The 18,537-nt window shown below is 40.0% G+C and overlaps 4 protein-coding genes across 4 annotated transcripts in view; 2 read left to right on the top strand and 2 right to left on the bottom strand.

Annotated features, from left to right (window-relative positions):
* phgdh (phosphoglycerate dehydrogenase) overlaps window positions 1–842 on the bottom strand; it is a 3,857-nt gene extending 3,015 nt beyond the window's left edge. Inside the window, exons 1-2 of the mRNA XM_072444416.1 lie at window positions 584–842; window positions 1–101 (exon numbers count right to left, since the gene is read on the bottom strand). The exon at window positions 1–101 is cut by the window's left edge and continues 51 nt beyond it. Coding sequence (XP_072300517.1) covers window positions 1–101; window positions 584–721 — 239 coding nt within the window. The 5' untranslated portion in view covers window positions 722–842. The remainder of the gene's footprint in view (window positions 102–583) is intronic.
* Window positions 843–5,687: 4,845 nt separating this feature from the next.
* Window positions 5,688–8,048, top strand: cfap210 (cilia and flagella associated protein 210). Its single transcript, XM_072444415.1, has 8 exons — window positions 5,688–5,892; window positions 5,960–6,133; window positions 6,207–6,412; window positions 6,488–6,644; window positions 6,720–6,859; window positions 7,084–7,276; window positions 7,356–7,520; window positions 7,600–8,048. The coding sequence occupies exons 1-8, from the start codon at window positions 5,710–5,712 to the stop codon at window positions 7,951–7,953; spliced, it is 1,572 nt and encodes a 523-aa protein (XP_072300516.1). The 5' UTR covers window positions 5,688–5,709; the 3' UTR covers window positions 7,954–8,048.
* A 1,487-nt stretch (window positions 8,049–9,535) lies between these two features.
* On the bottom strand, window positions 9,536–14,014 carry ppig (peptidylprolyl isomerase G (cyclophilin G)). Its single transcript, XM_072444414.1, has 13 exons — window positions 13,878–14,014; window positions 13,405–13,492; window positions 13,257–13,331; window positions 13,077–13,184; window positions 12,901–12,945; window positions 12,724–12,811; window positions 12,612–12,641; window positions 12,383–12,522; window positions 12,127–12,295; window positions 11,853–12,023; window positions 11,706–11,790; window positions 11,468–11,601; window positions 9,536–11,269 (listed from the first exon to the last, which is right to left on the bottom strand). The coding sequence occupies exons 2-13, from the start codon at window positions 13,463–13,465 to the stop codon at window positions 10,357–10,359; spliced, it is 2,019 nt and encodes a 672-aa protein (XP_072300515.1). The 5' UTR covers window positions 13,466–13,492; window positions 13,878–14,014; the 3' UTR covers window positions 9,536–10,356.
* A 698-nt stretch (window positions 14,015–14,712) lies between these two features.
* Window positions 14,713–18,531, top strand: fastkd1 (FAST kinase domains 1). The gene is made up of 14 exons (XM_072444412.1): window positions 14,713–15,151; window positions 15,223–15,291; window positions 15,415–15,540; window positions 15,613–16,011; window positions 16,100–16,210; window positions 16,284–16,415; window positions 16,508–16,994; window positions 17,078–17,192; window positions 17,274–17,402; window positions 17,474–17,609; window positions 17,685–17,794; window positions 17,896–18,040; window positions 18,134–18,248; window positions 18,317–18,531. The coding sequence occupies exons 1-14, from the start codon at window positions 14,817–14,819 to the stop codon at window positions 18,410–18,412; spliced, it is 2,505 nt and encodes an 834-aa protein (XP_072300513.1). The 5' UTR covers window positions 14,713–14,816; the 3' UTR covers window positions 18,413–18,531.
* Window positions 18,532–18,537: the final 6 nt, after the last annotated feature.

Genomic DNA, 18,537 nt, shown 5'->3' with positions numbered 1-18,537 from the left:
ACACCAGTTCCTGCCCTTCCAATGAGTTTTAGATTACTGGCAGCATCTATAACATCAGCTGTCACTTTTGTTGCAGATCGCACCACAAGGCAATCATAATCCTAGAATGGAAACAAAAGCTGCAGTTTGATATTCTTAGACAAAAGGGAAACATAAAGTGTGTATTAAAATCAGACATTCCATTATGTTTAACGCTGTAACACTGAACTGGAGCACAAACATCTACACTTCTGTGACACATTCATACATTTGCTTGCATCAACAGAGTGTGGAGGAGGAGATGGATGCAAAGTCAGGAATGAGTTGCATCAGCTCCACAAAAGGGGCGGTGCCAACCACAGGCAACTTTCTCACCTCAGCCCCGGCGAAGGGACGCGTGGTGCGGGCACAAAATACGCATTGCACGCATCAAACATTATAGAAATATAAGTTTGCCCCATTATAAAATATGTTGCAACCTTTACAAAATTCCCCCTTGTGTGGACAATAAAGGAATATCTTATCTTAAATGTGATCCAAGTTGTGGAGGAATCAAATGAAACCCACAATACAGAAGCAACTAGTCTTTAAGTAGCTGCCGTACCTTTATCTCTGCTAATAACTCTTCTTTTTTCATGTTTTGCTTCTCCGTCACATGGATGCCATTTTCTTCCAGAATGCTCCTGCAGCGAGGGTCCACGCTCTCACTGATGAGGACAGACTTGATGCAGAAAGAAGCCATTTTGCCCTGTGCTGCTGTGACGGTGGCCGCGTGGATGCTGGGGCTACTCGGACTGTGCTGGGCGGAGGATGAGCGGGGGATGAGCGGTCAGATGTGGACAGACCGATAATATAATACATCCATGGGACAGACACCGGCGGGACTGGAGTTTTCCCTCGGCTGCATTTGTATGGATCCAGGAGGTCACGCCCTGTCCCTCCCACGAGCCCGCCTCCCGCGCGCCGCCGGTTCACAGTCACGTGCATTTTGTGTTAACCTAGTCATCTGTACACGAATACTACTAAACGTTTTAAACAACTAAACGTTTGCATTTGATTTTAAATTCCTGATAAAAGCTCTGTTAACTGCTGGTCTGGATGAAGATGTTCGTGTTCCACAGGACAACATTAAACTTATCTGTCTCCATGGAAACGAGCTCTTCACAGTAAGAACTCCTGTTTCCAAAGTGGTTTCTTCCAATAACGCCTGAAATTAAACAAATGTAAGTAAGATAAATTTAATGCCATAGCAATCCACAAAGCAAGGACATCGCAGAAGCAACTGGTGGAACACTCAACATTCAACGTTAGCTTAAAATATTCTGTAATAAATACTTTAGTCTAATGAAAAACAATAATTTCAGTGCTGTGAACTGAACCCTAAAAGCCTCCTTCATATGCAGCATAAAGGGAATGTGTTTGACACTGTTACTTTCAGTTGTGTTAAAGCAGTCAAAGTGGTGGTGGTAACAGGAAAGAGATGTCTAAATGAGTGATTTATTTATTTATTTTATTTCTGGGCGGCAGTCAACGGCAGGGGCCTCGGCGACCAGATCTCCAGACACAGAGACTAGCTCTGGGGACATGGAATGTCACCTCGCTGGGGGGGAAAGAGCCTGAGCTTGTGCGGGAGGTTGAGCGATACCGACTAGATATAGTCGGCCTCACCTCCACGCACAGTTTGGGCTCTGGAACCCATCTCCTCGAGAGGGGCTGGACGCTCCACTTCTCTGGTGTTGCCCGCGGGGAGAGGCGGCGGGCTGGTGTGGGCTTGCTGATAGCCCCTCAGCTCAGCCGCCACGTGTTGGAGTTTACCCCAGTGAACGAGAGGGTCGCGTCCCTCCGCCTTCGGGTGGGGAACAAGTCTCTCACTGTTGTGGCGGCCTACGGGCCGAACAGCAGTGCAGAGTACCCGGCCTTCTTGGAGTCCTTGGGAGGGGTACTGGACAGTGCACCGACCGGGGACTCCGTTGTTCTACTGGGGGACTTCAGCGCCCACGTGGGCAATGACTCCTGGGGAGGGGTGATCGGGAAGAACGGCTTCCCCGATCTGAACTTGAGCGGTGTTCAGTTATTGAATTGGGTCGAAGGGTGTCCGGTTTGGGGACCACAGGATCTCATCTCTGCTGTTTGCAGACGATGTTGTCCTGATGGCTCCATCAAACCCGGACCTGCAACATGCACTGGGACGGTTTGCAGCCGAGTGTGAAGCAGCTGGGATGAGAATCAGCACCTCCAAATCCGAGGCCATGGTTCTCGACCGGAAAAAGTTGGCTTGCCCTCTCCAGGTGGGTGGGGTGTCCTTGCCCCAAGTGGAGGAGTTCAAGTATCTCGGGGTCTTGTTCACGAGTGAGGGAAGGATGGAGCGTGAGATTGACAGGCAGAACGGTGCAGCGGCTGCAGTGATGCAGTCGCTGCATCGGACTGTTGTGGTGAAGAGGGAGCTGAGTCGAAAGGCAAAGCTCTCAATTTACCGGTCGGTCTACGTTCCTACTCTCACCTATGGTCATGAGCTTTGGGTAGTGACCGAAAGAACAAGATCGCGGATACAAGCGGTCGAAATGAGTTTCCTCCGCCGTGTGGCTGGGCGCTCCCTTAGAGATAGGGTGAGGAGCTCGGCCACACGGGGGGAGCTCGGAGTAGAGCCGCTGCTCCTCCACGTCGAGAGGAGCCAGCTGAGGTGGCTCGGGCATCTGTTCCGGATGCCTCCTGGGCGCCTCCCTCGGGAGGTGTTTCAGGCATGTCCCACCGGGAAGAGGCCCCGGGGAAGACCCAGGACACGCTGGAGAGACTATGTCTCTCGGCTGGCCTGGGAACGCCTCGGGATCCCCCCGGAGGAGTTGGAGGAAGTGTCTGGGGAGGAGGAAGTCTGGGAGTCCCTGCTCAGACTGCTGCCCCCGCGACCCGGCCCCGGATAAAGCGGAAGAAGATGGATGGATGGATGGATATTTATTTTGTAACGCAATTTTTTTTTCACATTATAAACAGCAATAATTAAACCAGTATCTTCTACTAACGTTTTTCTTAATAGCAATTTGTCAGGATATATTTTTCATACATCACCTTATAAAACGTTTTGACCTCTTTCAGAACTTGTGTGTGACAATTAGGATTCCGTATTAAGCCATATTAATGTCCATCTTTGTAATACAAAGAGAAACACAATAAAAACACTGAAATTACTTTTCAACTTTTAAAGCCTTATAATAAATAAAGTTAAATTATATTTTATATATATATAATTATATAAAACATAATGATAATGTTAAGATAAGTAAATGGAGACTGTCTTTATAGGTTACAATGTAAAAAATATAATTCTAAAATTTTCAGAACACTCAAATGGCACCAGTGAAGCAGAATTGCCCCAGAACTCTGACATAGGCCTCGGCAATGCAAAGCAAATGTATCTGTAGAGCACAATTTGTACACAAATAGAGAGTAGAAGCCTGTCATCTTCAGGAAGGCTGTTCCAGATTTTAGCTGCATAAAACTCAAATGCAGATTCCCCATGTCCTGACTCAAAAACAATACATGTGATGTGTACACACAGAATAGGCCTATCTACACATTTCAGAATCTTATAGCTTTTGGCACCAATAAATAGGAAAATGAAACCCAGGAATATTCACATATTCAGTCATCTATTTACCAATACATTGTCACATTGACACTGTGATGTTTCCTCTATGAGTCTGTAGTGGTTCTACTAGTACTGTAGTGTTATCCATGTCCTCCCACTTATGAAAGAGGGTGACATTCAAAGTTGATATGGATTAAAGAATTGGATCAAGATCAAGTGTGGGTGTGAGTGTGGGGTAAGAGTTATGTGGGGCACCAGCCTCTATTAGGCATTTAACAATTCTACTCAATCAGCACACATGCTGAGTCAGGAGGACTGACCAGACTGGTGATAGACTTTTTTTTTAAACACTCTTAATAGATGAGCTCTTTCAAAAGAAAAAAGTAAAAAACCTGCATTGTCATTTAATGTTATGTGGTTTCTGTTTCACACTTTTTTCCAATGAGTTTTTTATAGTGCAAATGGCAAAAAAGCTTAACTGACTCATTAGACTGCACATGACAGACTGTTAGGCTGCACTATTTTTCTAATCCCAACTTTAACTCAAACTAAACTGCAAACAACTCGCAACACAGAAAAAAGGAGCAAGTCAATAGCAGTTCATATACAGTGTATTTGTTTCAACTTTTTGACCCATGGATAATCATAAGTGATAAAGAAAAATGGATTTGAGACTCATTTTGGACTTTGACTTTAGCCGTATGACTTGATGCTTCTCCTCCTAAAATACCTTTGTAGAAATACCTTGATTCTCTTCTTTAGAGAAGGGTTTGGGTCTAAATAGTAATAGGTGAAAGTGATGCTTGGGTGAAAAATAATACAGGTAGACTTAGTTTTAATTGTTACAGGAAACAAGGTAATGCCGGCTGTATTTGGCAAATGTAAAGACTTATACATTATTTGGACCTTTGACTTATGACTTACTTGGGGCTTGATCCTGTCTCTTTCCGATTAACAAAAAAACAAATCATGACAGTACAATCTGTCTGACTGTGAGAGCAAATTATGTGAGACAATGTGGTTTTATTTATAAAGTATTTTTTGGTTTGCTTAAATGTACTGTAGTAATTATAAGATACAAAAAGCATTTTCACTGCCATTAAGGAGCACTTTGTATTGGAATACGGTGGAACGTACCTGCTTGTATGGCATTAAACGTATACATTTCTATGGAGACAAGTTACAGGTCAGGTCTGTGAAGAGGTGACCCCGCTCACAGTAAGAAGTCATATATTTAAAACGTATTTAAGTCATAAAAACACATTTGATTTAAAAATGACAGATAAGTAAGTTTAATGATGTACCTTGCTGTTTTGGTACGTACTGTACATAACATAAAATAAAACAATGTAATAGACATTTAAATAAAAACAGAAACATGGACTCTAGATAAAGCAGATATAAAGTAAGCTGGAACAAAGCACCTCTACTGTATTTATTGAATTTGTAACATGTGTGCGAGAGTGGACCTTACATTCAGAACATGGCTGCTGGAACCAATGTTAATTGACTACTATGGCAACGTGCTCTCTAGTGTCTCGAGTGTACTTGGTGTCACTCTGAAGCCGTTGCTAGGGTACCACACAACAACACTCTGGTTGAGTTTGACGTTGCTGGGATATTTAGTACAGCTTTTTGTCTGGAGAAGTTATTGTTGTACATTTCCCTTCAAACCAAGATGATGACGATGTGAGTGTGGAAAGATCAAATAATAAATGTGATGTTAATGTTTGTTAGCAGAGCATTACACAGGAAAATACCTCACTGTAAAGGCCAAAAAGAGAAGACAAAGTGAAGCACCTGGCTGCAGTAAGTATGATTCTTTAACTGGTTACATAATTTACTTTATTTTTGATTCATCACAAACTCTTTTAGGGCAACTCTTCTCCGTAGCATTTTTATATTTGCTTGGCATTGAACTTCAACAACTTTTTTAAAAGGGTGGATCACTACTTTTGAATGAACACTCAGTTTAGTATTTAGCATCTTAAAATTGGTTACAATACATTAAACTGTGAACAATAATAAACTGATGATGATTCCACACTCTATTACTGAAAACTAGCGACGAGGCCAACCTTTTTTTGCACATGCCATTTTTTATTTTATTTTTTCCCATAGTGTCTTCAAACAAGAGAGACAACAGAATGATCCCAATGCCAGATCTGCGTAAAGTCACAGTCCTGTCCAAATCTGAATCACTGAGGATTCAAAATCAGTTAAAAAATGTTGACAGAGAAAAAGAACGCAGGATGGAAGAGGCAAAAAAAAGAGAAGCAATGCACCTGCAGTCAATAGAAGTGGTCAAGCTTTGGTCCAACACTATAGCAGTAAGTATTTATGACACCGACTGTATGATCATCATTTATATGCCATTTTCATTTATGTTTACTAAAGGGCCAAAGACAGAAGAATCTAGAGGCAAAGGCAATTCGGCAGAAGATTGAGGAGGAGAAAAAACTGCAATTTGACATAGAAGAGGCTACATACAAGGCGGAGAAGAGAAAGGAGGCCGTAGAAAGGGCTAAAGCACAGCTGTTTTATCAAACAGACCGGGTCAAAGGCCTACATGTGTGTACATTTCTCACTGTTTTCTTAATGGGTTATGTTGGTTTGCCATTTTGTCAATTACACTGTCTTTCAGGGAGCATACTTGCTTTCAAGCGTGCTCAAAGAAAGGGAGGCACAGATTGAATTAAAGCAGCACATCAAGAATGCTGATAACAATGTGGAGAAAACCTTCTTAGAAGGAGCCAAGGCCAGAGATGATGAAGCTCAGAGACGAGAAGAAGAGAAAGCACGTCAAAAGAAGGAGGAGTCTCTGACAGTTGTGGAGGAACTGAAGAATCAGTAGGTTCCTCGCAGATACAGTCAACAGTCAAATAGTAGAAGATTTGTTATTTATTATGATGGTGTCGATTTCAGAATGAGGAAAAATGAGTTAGAGAGAGAACACATGTGGAAACTAAAGCAAGAAGAAGGAGAAGAAATACAGCAACTTCGTGAGCTCCATCTTTGGGAACAAAGGAGAGAGCAGGAACAGCAAAAAGAGGAGCGAAAACTGCTCATGCAAGCTCGCCAGGTAGTGCGCTGGCTATAATCACTCTTACAACTCTAAAAAAAACACTTTGCACTGTTTTTGATTATTTCTTTACAGGAACATCTGACCAACAGACAGCTAGAGAAAGTCAGAAGTGACCAAAAAGAGCAAATGGAAGAGGAAAGGAGAAAACTGTACATCTCAGCCAAACAAAAAATGACCAAGTTAAGGAGGGACAAAGAGAAGGAGATAATAAGGTCAGATTAATTTTACAGGTTTTGGTCTCAATTTCAATATTGACATTTGGCATTACCGGAGAGAAGCATGTGTACAATGGGACTCGCCTGAAGGAGCTCGAGTAAAATATGAAATTACTGTGTCCGCTTTCTTTTTATTGCCTTGATGTTTTTGTTTTTAAAAAAATTCAAAATCATCCTCATCTTGCCAACAGTAAGAATTAACACTGCAATAAATATTTTAGGGAGACCCAGATGCAACGAGAGAGGATCTTGGAAAAGATTGTAAATACCCAGCAGGAACAGGCTGAAAATGAAGAGCTGAAAATTGCACGAGCCATTGCTGAGAGGGAGGCTCGAGAAGCACAACTGAAGTTTGAAGAAGATGAGAGGAAAGCTGCCATGCTGGAGTCTATAGCTGTGCACAGAGAGTCTTTGGTAAACAGTCAAAGTGTGTGTTAAATCAACAGAAACCATTTAACTGTCACTTAATTTGAGGCTTCATTTGTATGTTTAGAGGCAAGAAAATGAGCAATTGAAAGAGAAGATAAAACACAAAAATGAGGAAATGCTTCGGTCTAAAAAGGAGGCAGACCAAATCTATGCAGAGAAACAGAAGCACAAGGCTGAGAAGAAGAAAGAGGAGCTGCAGAGCTTACAGGAGTTCTACAGAACACAAATGGTACGCACAAGGTTTTGGTCCAGAATATATAAATGTGTCGAAATGATAAATCCTAATCGTCTTTTACTTTAACAATCAGGTTGAAAGAGGCTTAAAGCAACAGCAGCAAATGCAGGACATGAAGCAGTTCGAAGCTATGAGTACTCAAATACGAGCAGAAGAGGAGTACCAATTTCAATTATATGCAAAGGATCTTATCAGTACAGCAGAAGAGGCTAAACTTAACGTGGTGCCACTTTATAAAGCAGCAAGGGAGGGGATTGGAGGAGGATCCGGTCCTGCTTTTAATGGAGTTAGACCCAGCTATGTGGTTCAAGACAGCAGCGGTGCACAAATGCCCAACTACGTCTCGGATGCCACACTTAATGTTAAATCGCTAAGTGAGGATGTGAATATTGAGCATGCAAAAAAAAGACTAGGGTTTACTTGGTGATCAATTAAACATGTTGGAAAAAACATGGTGCATCTTTGTATAGTACTTTACAAATCATTGTGGCAACTTTGGAATATAACAAGCAAATTCCATATAGTTAGTCTCTTTTCTTCAGTTTTATATTATTTCTAATTAGAATTTATTTCAAAACCAAAGCATTGGTTTGTTTCCAAAAGATGAGAACTTCAAGAGGAAAATATAAATGTACAAATAAAACAGTAGAAAAAGCTTCAGTTGTAGTCATCTGGACTCAGTTTGAAAAAAAAAAAGTAGACGTTTCGACTCTCATCCAAGAGTCATTGTCAATAACAGAACTTAGGTCGAGAACTCCGATATTAATACTGTTCTGTGGTAAGACCCGCCCATTGGGAGGAGCCTTCCTGAAGTAGAAAGAGTTGTTGGTTTCAACAGAAACTCCCCCCTTGTATCTACCGAGCTAGCCTATTCAGAATCTTAATGGGCTGTTAAAACCTCTTTGTCTTAGTGAGACCCTGGCTCAACCACCCTGAGTACCTGATTAGCATTTGAATGCCCTGGTCCTTTACCTTTCCAGGGGTTCAGTAACCCATTATAGATAACAGGAAGATTAAACCTAAGCCCTCCATTTCTGTTTAAAGAAGGTTTTTCTTTTTTAACAAAAATAGCTTCCTTGACTCCTCTTTCAAACCATCTTTTCTCCCTGCTTAAAACCTTCACTTCACCGTCTTCAAACTAGTGATTAGAGGCTTCAAGATGGAGATGCACGGCACTCTGTGGTCCTGAACTTGTATTTCTTCTGTGCTGATAAAGCCTCTTGTGTAGAGGCTGTTTCGTCTCACCTATGTAACGTTCTTTACAGCTTTCTTCACTGCATTGGATCGAATAAACTACATTGCTCTCTTTTTGAGTCGGCAACTTGTCCTTAGGGTGAACCAGTTTTTGTCTTAAAGTGTTGCCTGGTTTAAAATAAACAGGGACTTCGTGTTGTCTAAAAATTCTCTGCAGTTTTTCCGACAGGCCAGACACATAAGGGATAGAATCTTAATCTTCCTGTTATCTATAATGGGTTACTGAACCCCTGGAAAGGTAAAGGACCAGGGCATTCAAATGCTAATCAGGTACTCAGGGTGGTTGAGCCAGGGTCTCACAAAGACAAAGAGGATTCTAATAGCCCATTAAGATTCTGAATAGGCTAGCTCGGTAGATACAAGGGGGGAGTTTCTGTTGAAACCAACAACTCTTTCTACTTCAGGAAGGCTCCTCCCAATGGGCGGGTCTTACCACAGAACAGTATTAATATCGGAGTTCTCGACCTAAATTCTGTTATTGACAATGACTCTTGGATGAGAGTCGAAACGTCTACTTTTTTTTTCAAACTGAGTCCAGATGACTACAACTGAAGCTTTTTCTACTATGGAACACGCCTGGACGAATGAGGGATTACACCGACATACAAATAAAACAGTAAATTGTAGCTTTTTTTTGGGTCATTTTTCAAAATACGTCATCACAACGGTTTTAGAATTGTTAGAAAAGGTTAATGTGACAATAAACATCTGCATAGACAAACTGTTGGAACCAAATCAACTGTTCAAAATCAAGAATGTATTTTTTTTTTTATTCATTCTTCAGAGCCATAAAGGCATTTTCCAATACACTTGGACAGGACTTCTTTTACAAATTAAGAATAATTCCACAAGAACACTAGAGTAATCTAAATTACAAATGGTATTACAGTAAAAGGTCATGGATGTACAAAAGTGGAAGGCTGACAGATTATCAAGTAGACCCTCCCTCTCAAACCAACAGAACTAAAATAATTAAAAAAACAGTAGAAAGCTTAGGGAAATAATTTTAAAAGCTCAACTGTTTACGGTTGAGTTTTCTTTTTTTTTTTACTCAAAATTCAAGGTACCCCAAATTAAATCAACAACCAACAAGCACATCCCTTTTTATACAGTGAAAATAGATTTAGCGGCATGTTAAGCAACTATTGAAAAAAAACAGATTACGGCCTGATAATGATAAATGCTTTTGTTTCTGTCAGTACTAACATTCACAACCTTTAAAAGTGCACTAGGACGTTTTCTGGTGGAAAGTCCTGCTTGTCTTGTTTCAGATGTTTTGCTTTGCTGGGAATGTTCCACAGTCCCATATGAACTATATCCGTCATTCATTCAATTACAGACGTTTTACAAACACTTCATTCCAAACATTATCTCCTTAGAGAAAACGTTTTAAGACTGCCCACCAGAAAACTTACATTACCGGTACTTAAATCATGTTGGAAGATGCCTACTTTTAAACCCAAAAATATCTATTTGTGGGAGAAATGGAGCTGAAATTAAACCTTGTCAACAGTGTACTTCAATGGGAAACTGGTGCAACAATAAAAAAGTAATTTTGTTTTTAAACAAAGCCATCTTAGTCACTGTCAGAACTTGAGCTCGAACTATGTCTATGTCTTCGACTGTCATTTCCGTCTTTGCCTTTAGTACTGTCTGGCCTTTGCCTTACTGGACTCCTTTTGTCTTTGGATTTTTTTTCACGACTGTTTCGGCTCTTTCTTTTATCTCTATCACTATCAGAACTGCTGCTGCGACGTCTTTTGTGGTTGCCAGATTTTCGCTCTTTATCCTTCTTATGAGCAGAGGGGTCCTTACTGGACCTACTCTTGCTTCGAGAGTGCCTGCGCCGATGAGCGTCTCTGGCCTTACTTCTGTCTGAGCTTCTCCCTCGATGGTCTCTGCTTCGGGACGACTCTCTCTTAGTTTCCCTTTCACTATCACGGCGACGGTCTCGACTTCGGCTACGATTCCTGCCTCTGTCCTTGTCCCGCCTGTCGTCTTTGTCTCTGGATTTGGCACGAGAACTCTTATTTTGGTTACTGCTGCTAGATCTGTGACCATCTTTTTTGTCCTTGCTACGTGACTTGGACCTAGTTTTTTCTCCATTTCTTCCTTTAAAATCATCTTTATGCTTTTTACTAGACTCATCATGTTGACTTTTGTCTTTTCCATGATCAGATTCTGAGGGTTTTTCTCCCTTGGAGTCCTCTTTGTCTTTGCTTCGGGACCGTGCTCTTTTCTCCTCAGATTTGTTACCTTTCTCTCTGCTCTTTGACCTTTTCTTCTCGCGGCTTTTACTCCGACTTTCTGCCCTTTTCTTATGGGTCTTTTGTTTGCCGTGCTTTCCATCTTTATCTATGGAATCATCTTCTTTGCTCTTGGACCTGTGATTCCTCATTTTCTTGTCCTTTTTACTCTCTGCTGCATTTTCATGTTTTGAATTGGACGACCGTCTCTCCCTTTTTGAAACATCTTCATTGACATCACCTCTGTGGAAGAAAGGGGACTCTAATTTACAATTTACACTTTATAACATTTACTAAGCTACAAATAATTATTTTTTTAAATAAAAAGATGTAATGATTTATTGGGTTAAAAGAATTAACCCACCCCACTATAGAACCATTTCAGATTTGATCATGGTACATGAGACTTTTTAACTCTCAAAATAGGATCTAGAATCTTACCTATCGCCCTTTATCCAGCGCTCCCCAGTAACAGCTCTCATCCTCTGACGCTGCATCTCCTGACGCCAGTGGGGAGGAGTTTCACTGCGTCGAAACCGGTCTCTGGACCTTGAACGAGAGGGGGTTCGGTAACGCTGAAAGACAAGAGACATGCATTTCATGAATCTTGTGTTATTTTTCAAAATAGACTAATCAATTCAAGAGAGCTAATCTTAAAATAAATCAAATTTGTCCTTACTCTCGGACCCCGGCCTTTTATCTTTCTTCCTGAGCGGGTCATAACCAGCCTTCTGTTGTATGCCGAATTATAGGATATACCACCACTGGGGGAGAAAAACATACATTTATTGCTGAAAAAAATACAAATATGTTAAAGAGAGTATACCTTGGCCTTTCCCTCCGTTGCTCCTTTTTAGGCTCATCCTTCTGATCTGATTGCTGGGGGCTTCGTCTCATCAGGAATCGATTTTCAGGGATGGGGGGAATCTCCTCTGGACGCACTGTAGAAGAAACCACTTCCTCCTCCTCTTTCTCATCTGCAATGGCAGCTTCTGGCCTATTACAAGAATAAATATCTTATCATCTGATGGCAGTGAGAACATATCAACAACAACAAAATCATCATAGTTTTACAAAACTTAGTCTTTAAAACAACGTACTTTGTTTTCTGTTGCTTCTTTTTGTGTTTCTTAGTCTTTTTCTTTTTTTTCTTGGATTCTTTTTTAGAATCTTCTGAATCAGAGGATGATTCTGATGAGCTCCGAGATTCACTGGAACTACTGCTTGATCCAGATGAAGCATGTTTTTTCTTTTTACTTTCTTTTTTGGCTTTGGCTATACACAAGGATGAATAAACAATTACGTAAATTAGCAAAACAAACTTCTACAATTGTGCAAAAAGCAACAATGACAAACCTTTAGATTTGGGGACAAGTTCACCGCAGTTCAATACTTTTACATCAGCATATGGTTTGCTATTGGGGTCAGTTTTCTGGTTTTCCATGGTTTGAACAACCTCTTGACCAGAAATCACATGGCCAAAAACCACATGGACGCTGAAGATAATAACAAATTAATGTGGGTTCACGCAAATAAAATGATGATTGAAAATTGAAATGAGACGCAAAACTAAAGTATTCTTTACCCATCAAGATGAGGTGTGGGTTTTGTTGTTCTATAAAGTCAGAAAAAAAGGCAGAATATTACTTTATATGTTAAGTAAATACAAAATGTCAAGCTCCCCAGAGGAAACTTACATGAAAAACTGTGATCCATTAGTATCTTTGCCCCTGTTGGCCATAGACAGCAGATATTCCTTGTTGTGTTTAACAGCAAAGCTTTCATCTAGGGGAAAAGCACAAGATTGTACTTCCGTCTTGAAGCCAACGCTGGTTTGGAAAACAAGTGACAGGTCTGGCAGCCGCTTCCTTTACCTTCAAAAAAGCCTCCATAGATCGATTCACCTCCTCTTCCATTTCCTATGAAAGAGCACAAAAAATACTTAGACTGAACCAATAATTTTGTTTAAAATATTTTTATGTGACATTTTAATGTCCTTGAAAATAAGACTCACAAAAAGTATTCATATGGTATTAAATGCAAAAATCACCTTCACTAAAGTCTCCTCCTTGGATCATAAAATCTTTAACAATGCGATGGAAGAGACATCCTTTGTAGTGTAGGGGTTTCTGGGTTCCTTTACCGACTCCCCTTTCACCTATGAATACAGAAATTAGTAAACTAAAAAGAGTAAAATAAACTGGATTGACTGATATTGACTAGAACTTACCAGTGCAAAGACACCTGAAGTTTTCACATGTTTTGGGACAAACATCTGAAAACAATTCCACCACAACTCTCCCGACTGAAAAGTACAGCATTGTGTGATTAAAGGATCGTCACTACAAAGAATACAGTAATCATACTCCTAATCTTACCTAAAACATTGCCAATGGCAATGTCCATGAAGCACCGAGGGCGCTGTGCCTTCACTCCCATTTTATGCCCCACTTATGAAGAAGCAGTCTAGAAGTAAATGACCCAACTAGGCAGCACAACCAAAAATAAGGACAAAGTAAGAGCTTGAAAAACGTTTGGATACAGTGTCTAGCGTAATAATATCAGAATCGTAATTATCATGCTTAAATTACGTGCATGTGTATTGTTGAAACGTAATTTTCTTGCAAACTCCAGCCAATAATAAGCATGCAAAATCAAAATCAAATGTATTTTACTATTACTCCGGCATTTTAAACAGTATAACAATTTGACGCTAGGCCTACGTTAGCATTATCAGGCTATGCTAGCATAGCATATCACAAGAGCTCATTTCTTTTGAAGATACACATCTTCTGAGAGATAATGAGTCGTTAAATCTATTAAATTAAAATATCTTTACAAGTCGTACCACCTGGAAATGTGAGAATATCACTCCATGAAGTAGGCAGCGATTCAACGCGGTCAAAATTAAGTTTCATTCAGTGACCAGCTCAATGTTTTCCAAAGATGGCGCGGCGCGGACGTAAAAAGCACTGCGCAGGACGTGCTGCATGTATTTTCCCTGGACATTTTACGAAAGGTTTAGATGTCTTAAGTCTTTTATCTATATATTTAATAAGTTCACTTTACAAGAATAGCCAGATTACATTATTCGTGAATTTTAAACAGATTTTTCTCTGCAAAATAACTTTTTCACTCTACATACACATAAGTAATCTTTGAATAAATTCCCTGCAAGTCCCAAATCTGGGAATACAACTTGACACGACACGGACGGACTTGATTACGGAAGTGAAACATCGGCACACATGCTAGGTACCGTTTGACTTTGATTGAAAAAAATATATCAAATTGATTATGGTGCTTTTATTGTCACACTTTCTCGAGTTGTTTACCCATTAAAACGTTATTGTGAAGCAAATGAAAATAATGTATTGTAAAGGGCGCACCCCAGTATGTACTTATATCATACTTTCTTGTGTGCACACGTGAATATCACTTTTCAGAGGTCGCCCCTGGCCGCTATTACAACACACTTCATTAAAGGGTAATTATATGAGATGTATAACCTCACTGTTATTCTAAAATATGACCAGAAGGAGATAAACTATTTGTTTGTTTCATACTTTCAACATGTATTTTTATATGTCAGAGGAAAATCATTACATGAACTGTGTGTCACGTTAAATGCACTCATCAATTTAAATTTTGCAATGTTGTTTTGTTCATTTTACATTACAAGAATTCTCAACTGCCACTGATCTTGCCTGTCAGTTGGATATTGAGATGGGAAGTAGAAGTTTGGACCAATGATACCTCCAGTGTGTGCCTCTTCTCCTGTGCCTGAGTGATGCTCGGCCTGCATAGTGTGAGCTTGTGCCTCAGAAGGCTTCTCCACAATAAGCCAGTCAACAGAGACCTGGTATTGGAGCGACTGCGTGTTTGCTGCATTGAAGACCATGTTTTTGACATTGTGGGAAAGAATAAGGCAAAACTTAATGTTGATCATGTTAGCATTGCTGTAGGGATGTTGTGGCAGTTTCAGAAAGAGAAACCACAGTTGCTCCGTACAGTAGATCTCATCAAGAATCACCCACAATTTTTGACTCTGCGGGTTTTGGCAGAGAACAAAATAGCTCAAATGGACAGCATGATGTTGATTGACACACTCTACAACTTCCTTAGGTAAAAGAAACAACATTATTTTTAAATGTCAACTGCAAAATGTATTTAAAAAATATTTTGTTTCATTGTAGATTGAACGTGGATCACCATGACTCTCTCATTCAGCAGCTGGTGACAGAATCATGGTTGCGTCTGAACAAGTAATGTACAACAAGTAACTCTTTTAGACATTTACTTAAAAACAAAATCAAAATGTGTGTGTGTGTGTGTGTGTGTTGATGTTTTTTTTATTTAATGTTATATCAAACGTTTACATTTTTCAGACTTTCCATGACATCTCTGTCCAAGTTTTCAGTCTGTCTTGCTGATCAATCTCTACAGTACAGTCCACTTATGGGACAAATTACAAACATCATGGCTCAAAAGCTGTCTACCATCAATGATGCAAGGTCAGTTGTTATACCTTTTAGTCTTAAAACACAGGATTTTTTTCATTTGTGTTTTGTGTGTCTGTCTCATAGGATTTTGACAACTTTGATGATCAGTGTGACTTCCCTGGTGTCTCCTTCTCTGCGAGATGCTCTCATTACAAGGATATTTATTTTACTGGACAGCATGGACCGGTCATATTATAACAACCCACGACGAGTAGTTCAATTTCTACGGAACCAGAAGTACAGCCACAGGCCACTGCTAGAGAAATGCAACCAAATGATTTTGATAAACATACCTAGAATGAATGCAGAGAATATAAGCATCATCATGGGCCTCTATCAGTCGCTACAATTCAATAACTGTGACTTCAGGCTGGCTGCCAAACAAAGACTCACTGAACTGATTGATTCAAGCACTGACCCATTCTCTTTCACCAAACTATTTGTCAGTTTGGGTCCCTTAGCCAATCCAGAGATAACAGAAGGGTTAGTGATGCACAAGGTTACTTCTGCACAAATATATATTACACTTTTCTAAAAATAAATAAAATCCATCCTCTTATTTTCATTGAAGGTTGGAAAATACTGCTCTCTTATTGGCGGATGAGTTTAATGCACAACAAGCATTGGCTATAGCAGAAGGATTAGAAGAAATTCAAAGCAGAAACCTTAGCCTCATGAATAAGTAAGTTTATATTGCAATTGCATACAAAAGTCTCTTGCCTAACTATCATATTTTAAAACACATTATTTTTCAGAATTGCTGCAGTAATACAAAGAAACCTTCATGTCTACAGACCATTCGAAGTGGCCAGAATCACACAAGCGCTTTTTTTCCTACAGTATCAAAACCCTGAGCTGTATACTAAACTAAGATTGATTTTGACCAAGTGAGTGTCTATATTTCGACCTTATGATCAGGTCAAATTAACTTATTATTGACTGCTTATTTCAGTATGCCTAATTTTGGTTTAATATCCAGCTTTTTACAGAATAGTGTATTTCCCTATGAAGTGACCATGCTTACCCGTGTATTGTCTCTGCTGCCTTCTCCTCGTGTGGAAGAGAGCCTTATTGCACGATTGGAGGCCGTGCTGCCGCAGTGCAACCTCAGCGACCTCAACACTATTGCCCATGCTGTAGCAAAGTGGGTACGCAACGATGCCTCCTACAGCCATAACACTCCCAGTAAGTACGTCCGTCTACTGCAAGCCCTGAACCGCTTTGGCCATGAAAGACTCCAGACAGCTGAACGACTTGACCTGTTGCTAGAGGAGCTCAAGTACGTTTCAGGGGAGTGGTTTGAGGAAATGTTGCTTGAGGATACTATGGTGACACTCAAGAGAATGATCGATCAAATAAACTGGACAAATGTGCCAGAACTAAGTCTCTTTCTTACAAGAATAAATCACCTCAGCCCTCCGCTGATGGAACGCATTGTTGATATTGTCATTGAAGATATTGATAAGGTGAGCAAATGTAACAATGGAAAAACCTTTAGAATGCAAAGGGGAAATATTCTAGCCTTTTTTTCTTTTTTCCTGTTTTTAAGTTTCACTACTCTGCAACCTATGCAACCCTGCTTCCATTTTCTGTCTTGAATTATGATACAGTCAAAGCAGATGAAATGTATGAGGCCTGTATCCAGCACTTTTCTCCACATATCAGTAAGTAAAGAAATTACATTTATAAAATAAATGAACCTTGCATTACTGGATTTGCACTAACATTTGCGATAAATGGTTTAGGTTTGTTTGACCCACATCTTCTAGTTCTTCTGGCATACTCCTTGGCAGTGGCTGACTGTTTTCCTGAGGATATTGTCAAAGAAATTTTCAGTATTGACTTTTTGGGGAAGCTTGATTCCCAATTAGAAAGTAAGTCTTCTGTTTTATTGTAATATTCAAACTATTTACTGAGAAACATATGTGTCACATTATCTCTGCAGCCCTTCCTGATGCTCTCAACATGCGTGTTCGACTGCGTTTGATGGAGCTGAATCGAGCTGTGTGCCTGGAGTGTCCAGAGTATCAAGTGCCATGGTTTCATGAGCGTTACTGTCAGCATCTTCAAAAAAAGGGTAAGTTGGTTGTTAAATTTTTGTATATTTTAGTTGGTTGCCTTAAGACGAGCCCCATCTATGTTTATTTTCTAGGGAGTGGGTCAGTCAACACTCTACAGCAGCAGATTCATAAAATGCTGGGAGAAGTTCTTGGTGGAATTAACTATGTCCGGATAGCTGTTGTGACTCCTTATTTCTATACCATTGGTAAGTAACATATAAGTTATGGTTACCAGTGTATCGCTATATGCATTTATGCTTCAAGTGCATATACCAATATTCAGTCATACATTGTCATTTTATCTTAGATTTTGAGTGTGTACTGAGCAAGGAGCTTAAGCCACTGCCTTATGTAGAGTCAAGCTCACTACCCATTTCCAGCAGAGGGCAGGTTCAGTGGGGGACAGACCCTCACTCCAGCATAGGGGACGAGCTGCCCCCTGGTGCTCAGAGGTAAGAATACACTTAATTTTAAGGGAAACTCAAGTATCTACCAATGCTGAACCATGTCTCCAATGTCCCAATGTGATGTTCTTTATGTCTTAGACTTGTTGTGGATTTTCTTGATTCAAAGTCATTTTGTAAAAACTCTCGTCACATGAAAGGAGAAACCTTGATGAGAAAAAGGCATCTGGAAATGTTGGGATATTGTGTTATTCAGGTGAGACGAAGACAATTAATTAAAATAATTATTTTTTGTCAACATCACTGTCACATTGTGTTTTACAGATTCCCCATTTTGAATGGAACTCAATGGAACTTTCAACACAGGATTCTTGGAAGAATTACTTAAAGAAAAAAATATTTAGGGAATGTTCTTTATAATGAACATGTTTCTAGAATGTTACATCTCGTTTGGAAAGTCATGCCAAACAGACATTTATAGTGTTAAAAATGTATACAATGGACATTTGAAAACAAAGACAAGTGGCATATTCAGTTTGTAAGTC

This window comes from Eucyclogobius newberryi, unplaced genomic scaffold (assembly GCF_026437365.1).
Source record: "Eucyclogobius newberryi isolate DKJ021-1_F unplaced genomic scaffold, fEucNew1.0.hap1 SCAF_14, whole genome shotgun sequence".
In the NCBI taxonomy this organism is placed as follows: Eukaryota; Metazoa; Chordata; class Actinopteri; order Gobiiformes; family Gobiidae; genus Eucyclogobius; species Eucyclogobius newberryi.
The sequence above is the reverse complement of the archived record's forward strand: the minus strand, read 5'-3'. Positions and strand labels throughout refer to the sequence as shown.

Bases quoted from the DNA above. Each gene is read 5' to 3' on its own strand.
- cfap210 (XM_072444415.1), top strand. From the start codon at position 5,710: ATGATCCCAATGCCAGATCTGCGTAAAGTCACAGTCCTGTCCAAATCT. The intron at 6,860-7,083 runs GTCAGATTAATT...TAAATATTTTAG, and splicing joins AAAGAGAAGGAGATAATAAG to GGAGACCCAGATGCAACGAG. The intron at 7,521-7,599 runs GTACGCACAAGG...TTTAACAATCAG, and splicing joins AGTTCTACAGAACACAAATG to GTTGAAAGAGGCTTAAAGCA.
- ppig (XM_072444414.1), bottom strand. From the start codon at position 13,465: ATGGGAGTGAAGGCACAGCGCCCTCGGTGCTTCATGGACATTGCCATT. The intron at 12,946-13,076 runs GTGATTTTTGCA...GCTCTTTCATAG, and splicing joins AGGAGGAGACTTTAGTGAAG to GAAATGGAAGAGGAGGTGAA. The intron at 12,024-12,126 runs GTACGTTGTTTT...TTCTTGTAATAG, and splicing joins AAGAAGCAACAGAAAACAAA to GCCAGAAGCTGCCATTGCAG.
- fastkd1 (XM_072444412.1), top strand. From the start codon at position 14,817: ATGCTCGGCCTGCATAGTGTGAGCTTGTGCCTCAGAAGGCTTCTCCAC. The intron at 17,403-17,473 runs GTAAGTCTTCTG...TTATCTCTGCAG, and splicing joins GCTTGATTCCCAATTAGAAA to CCCTTCCTGATGCTCTCAAC. The intron at 18,041-18,133 runs GTAAGAATACAC...TTTATGTCTTAG, and splicing joins CTGCCCCCTGGTGCTCAGAG to ACTTGTTGTGGATTTTCTTG.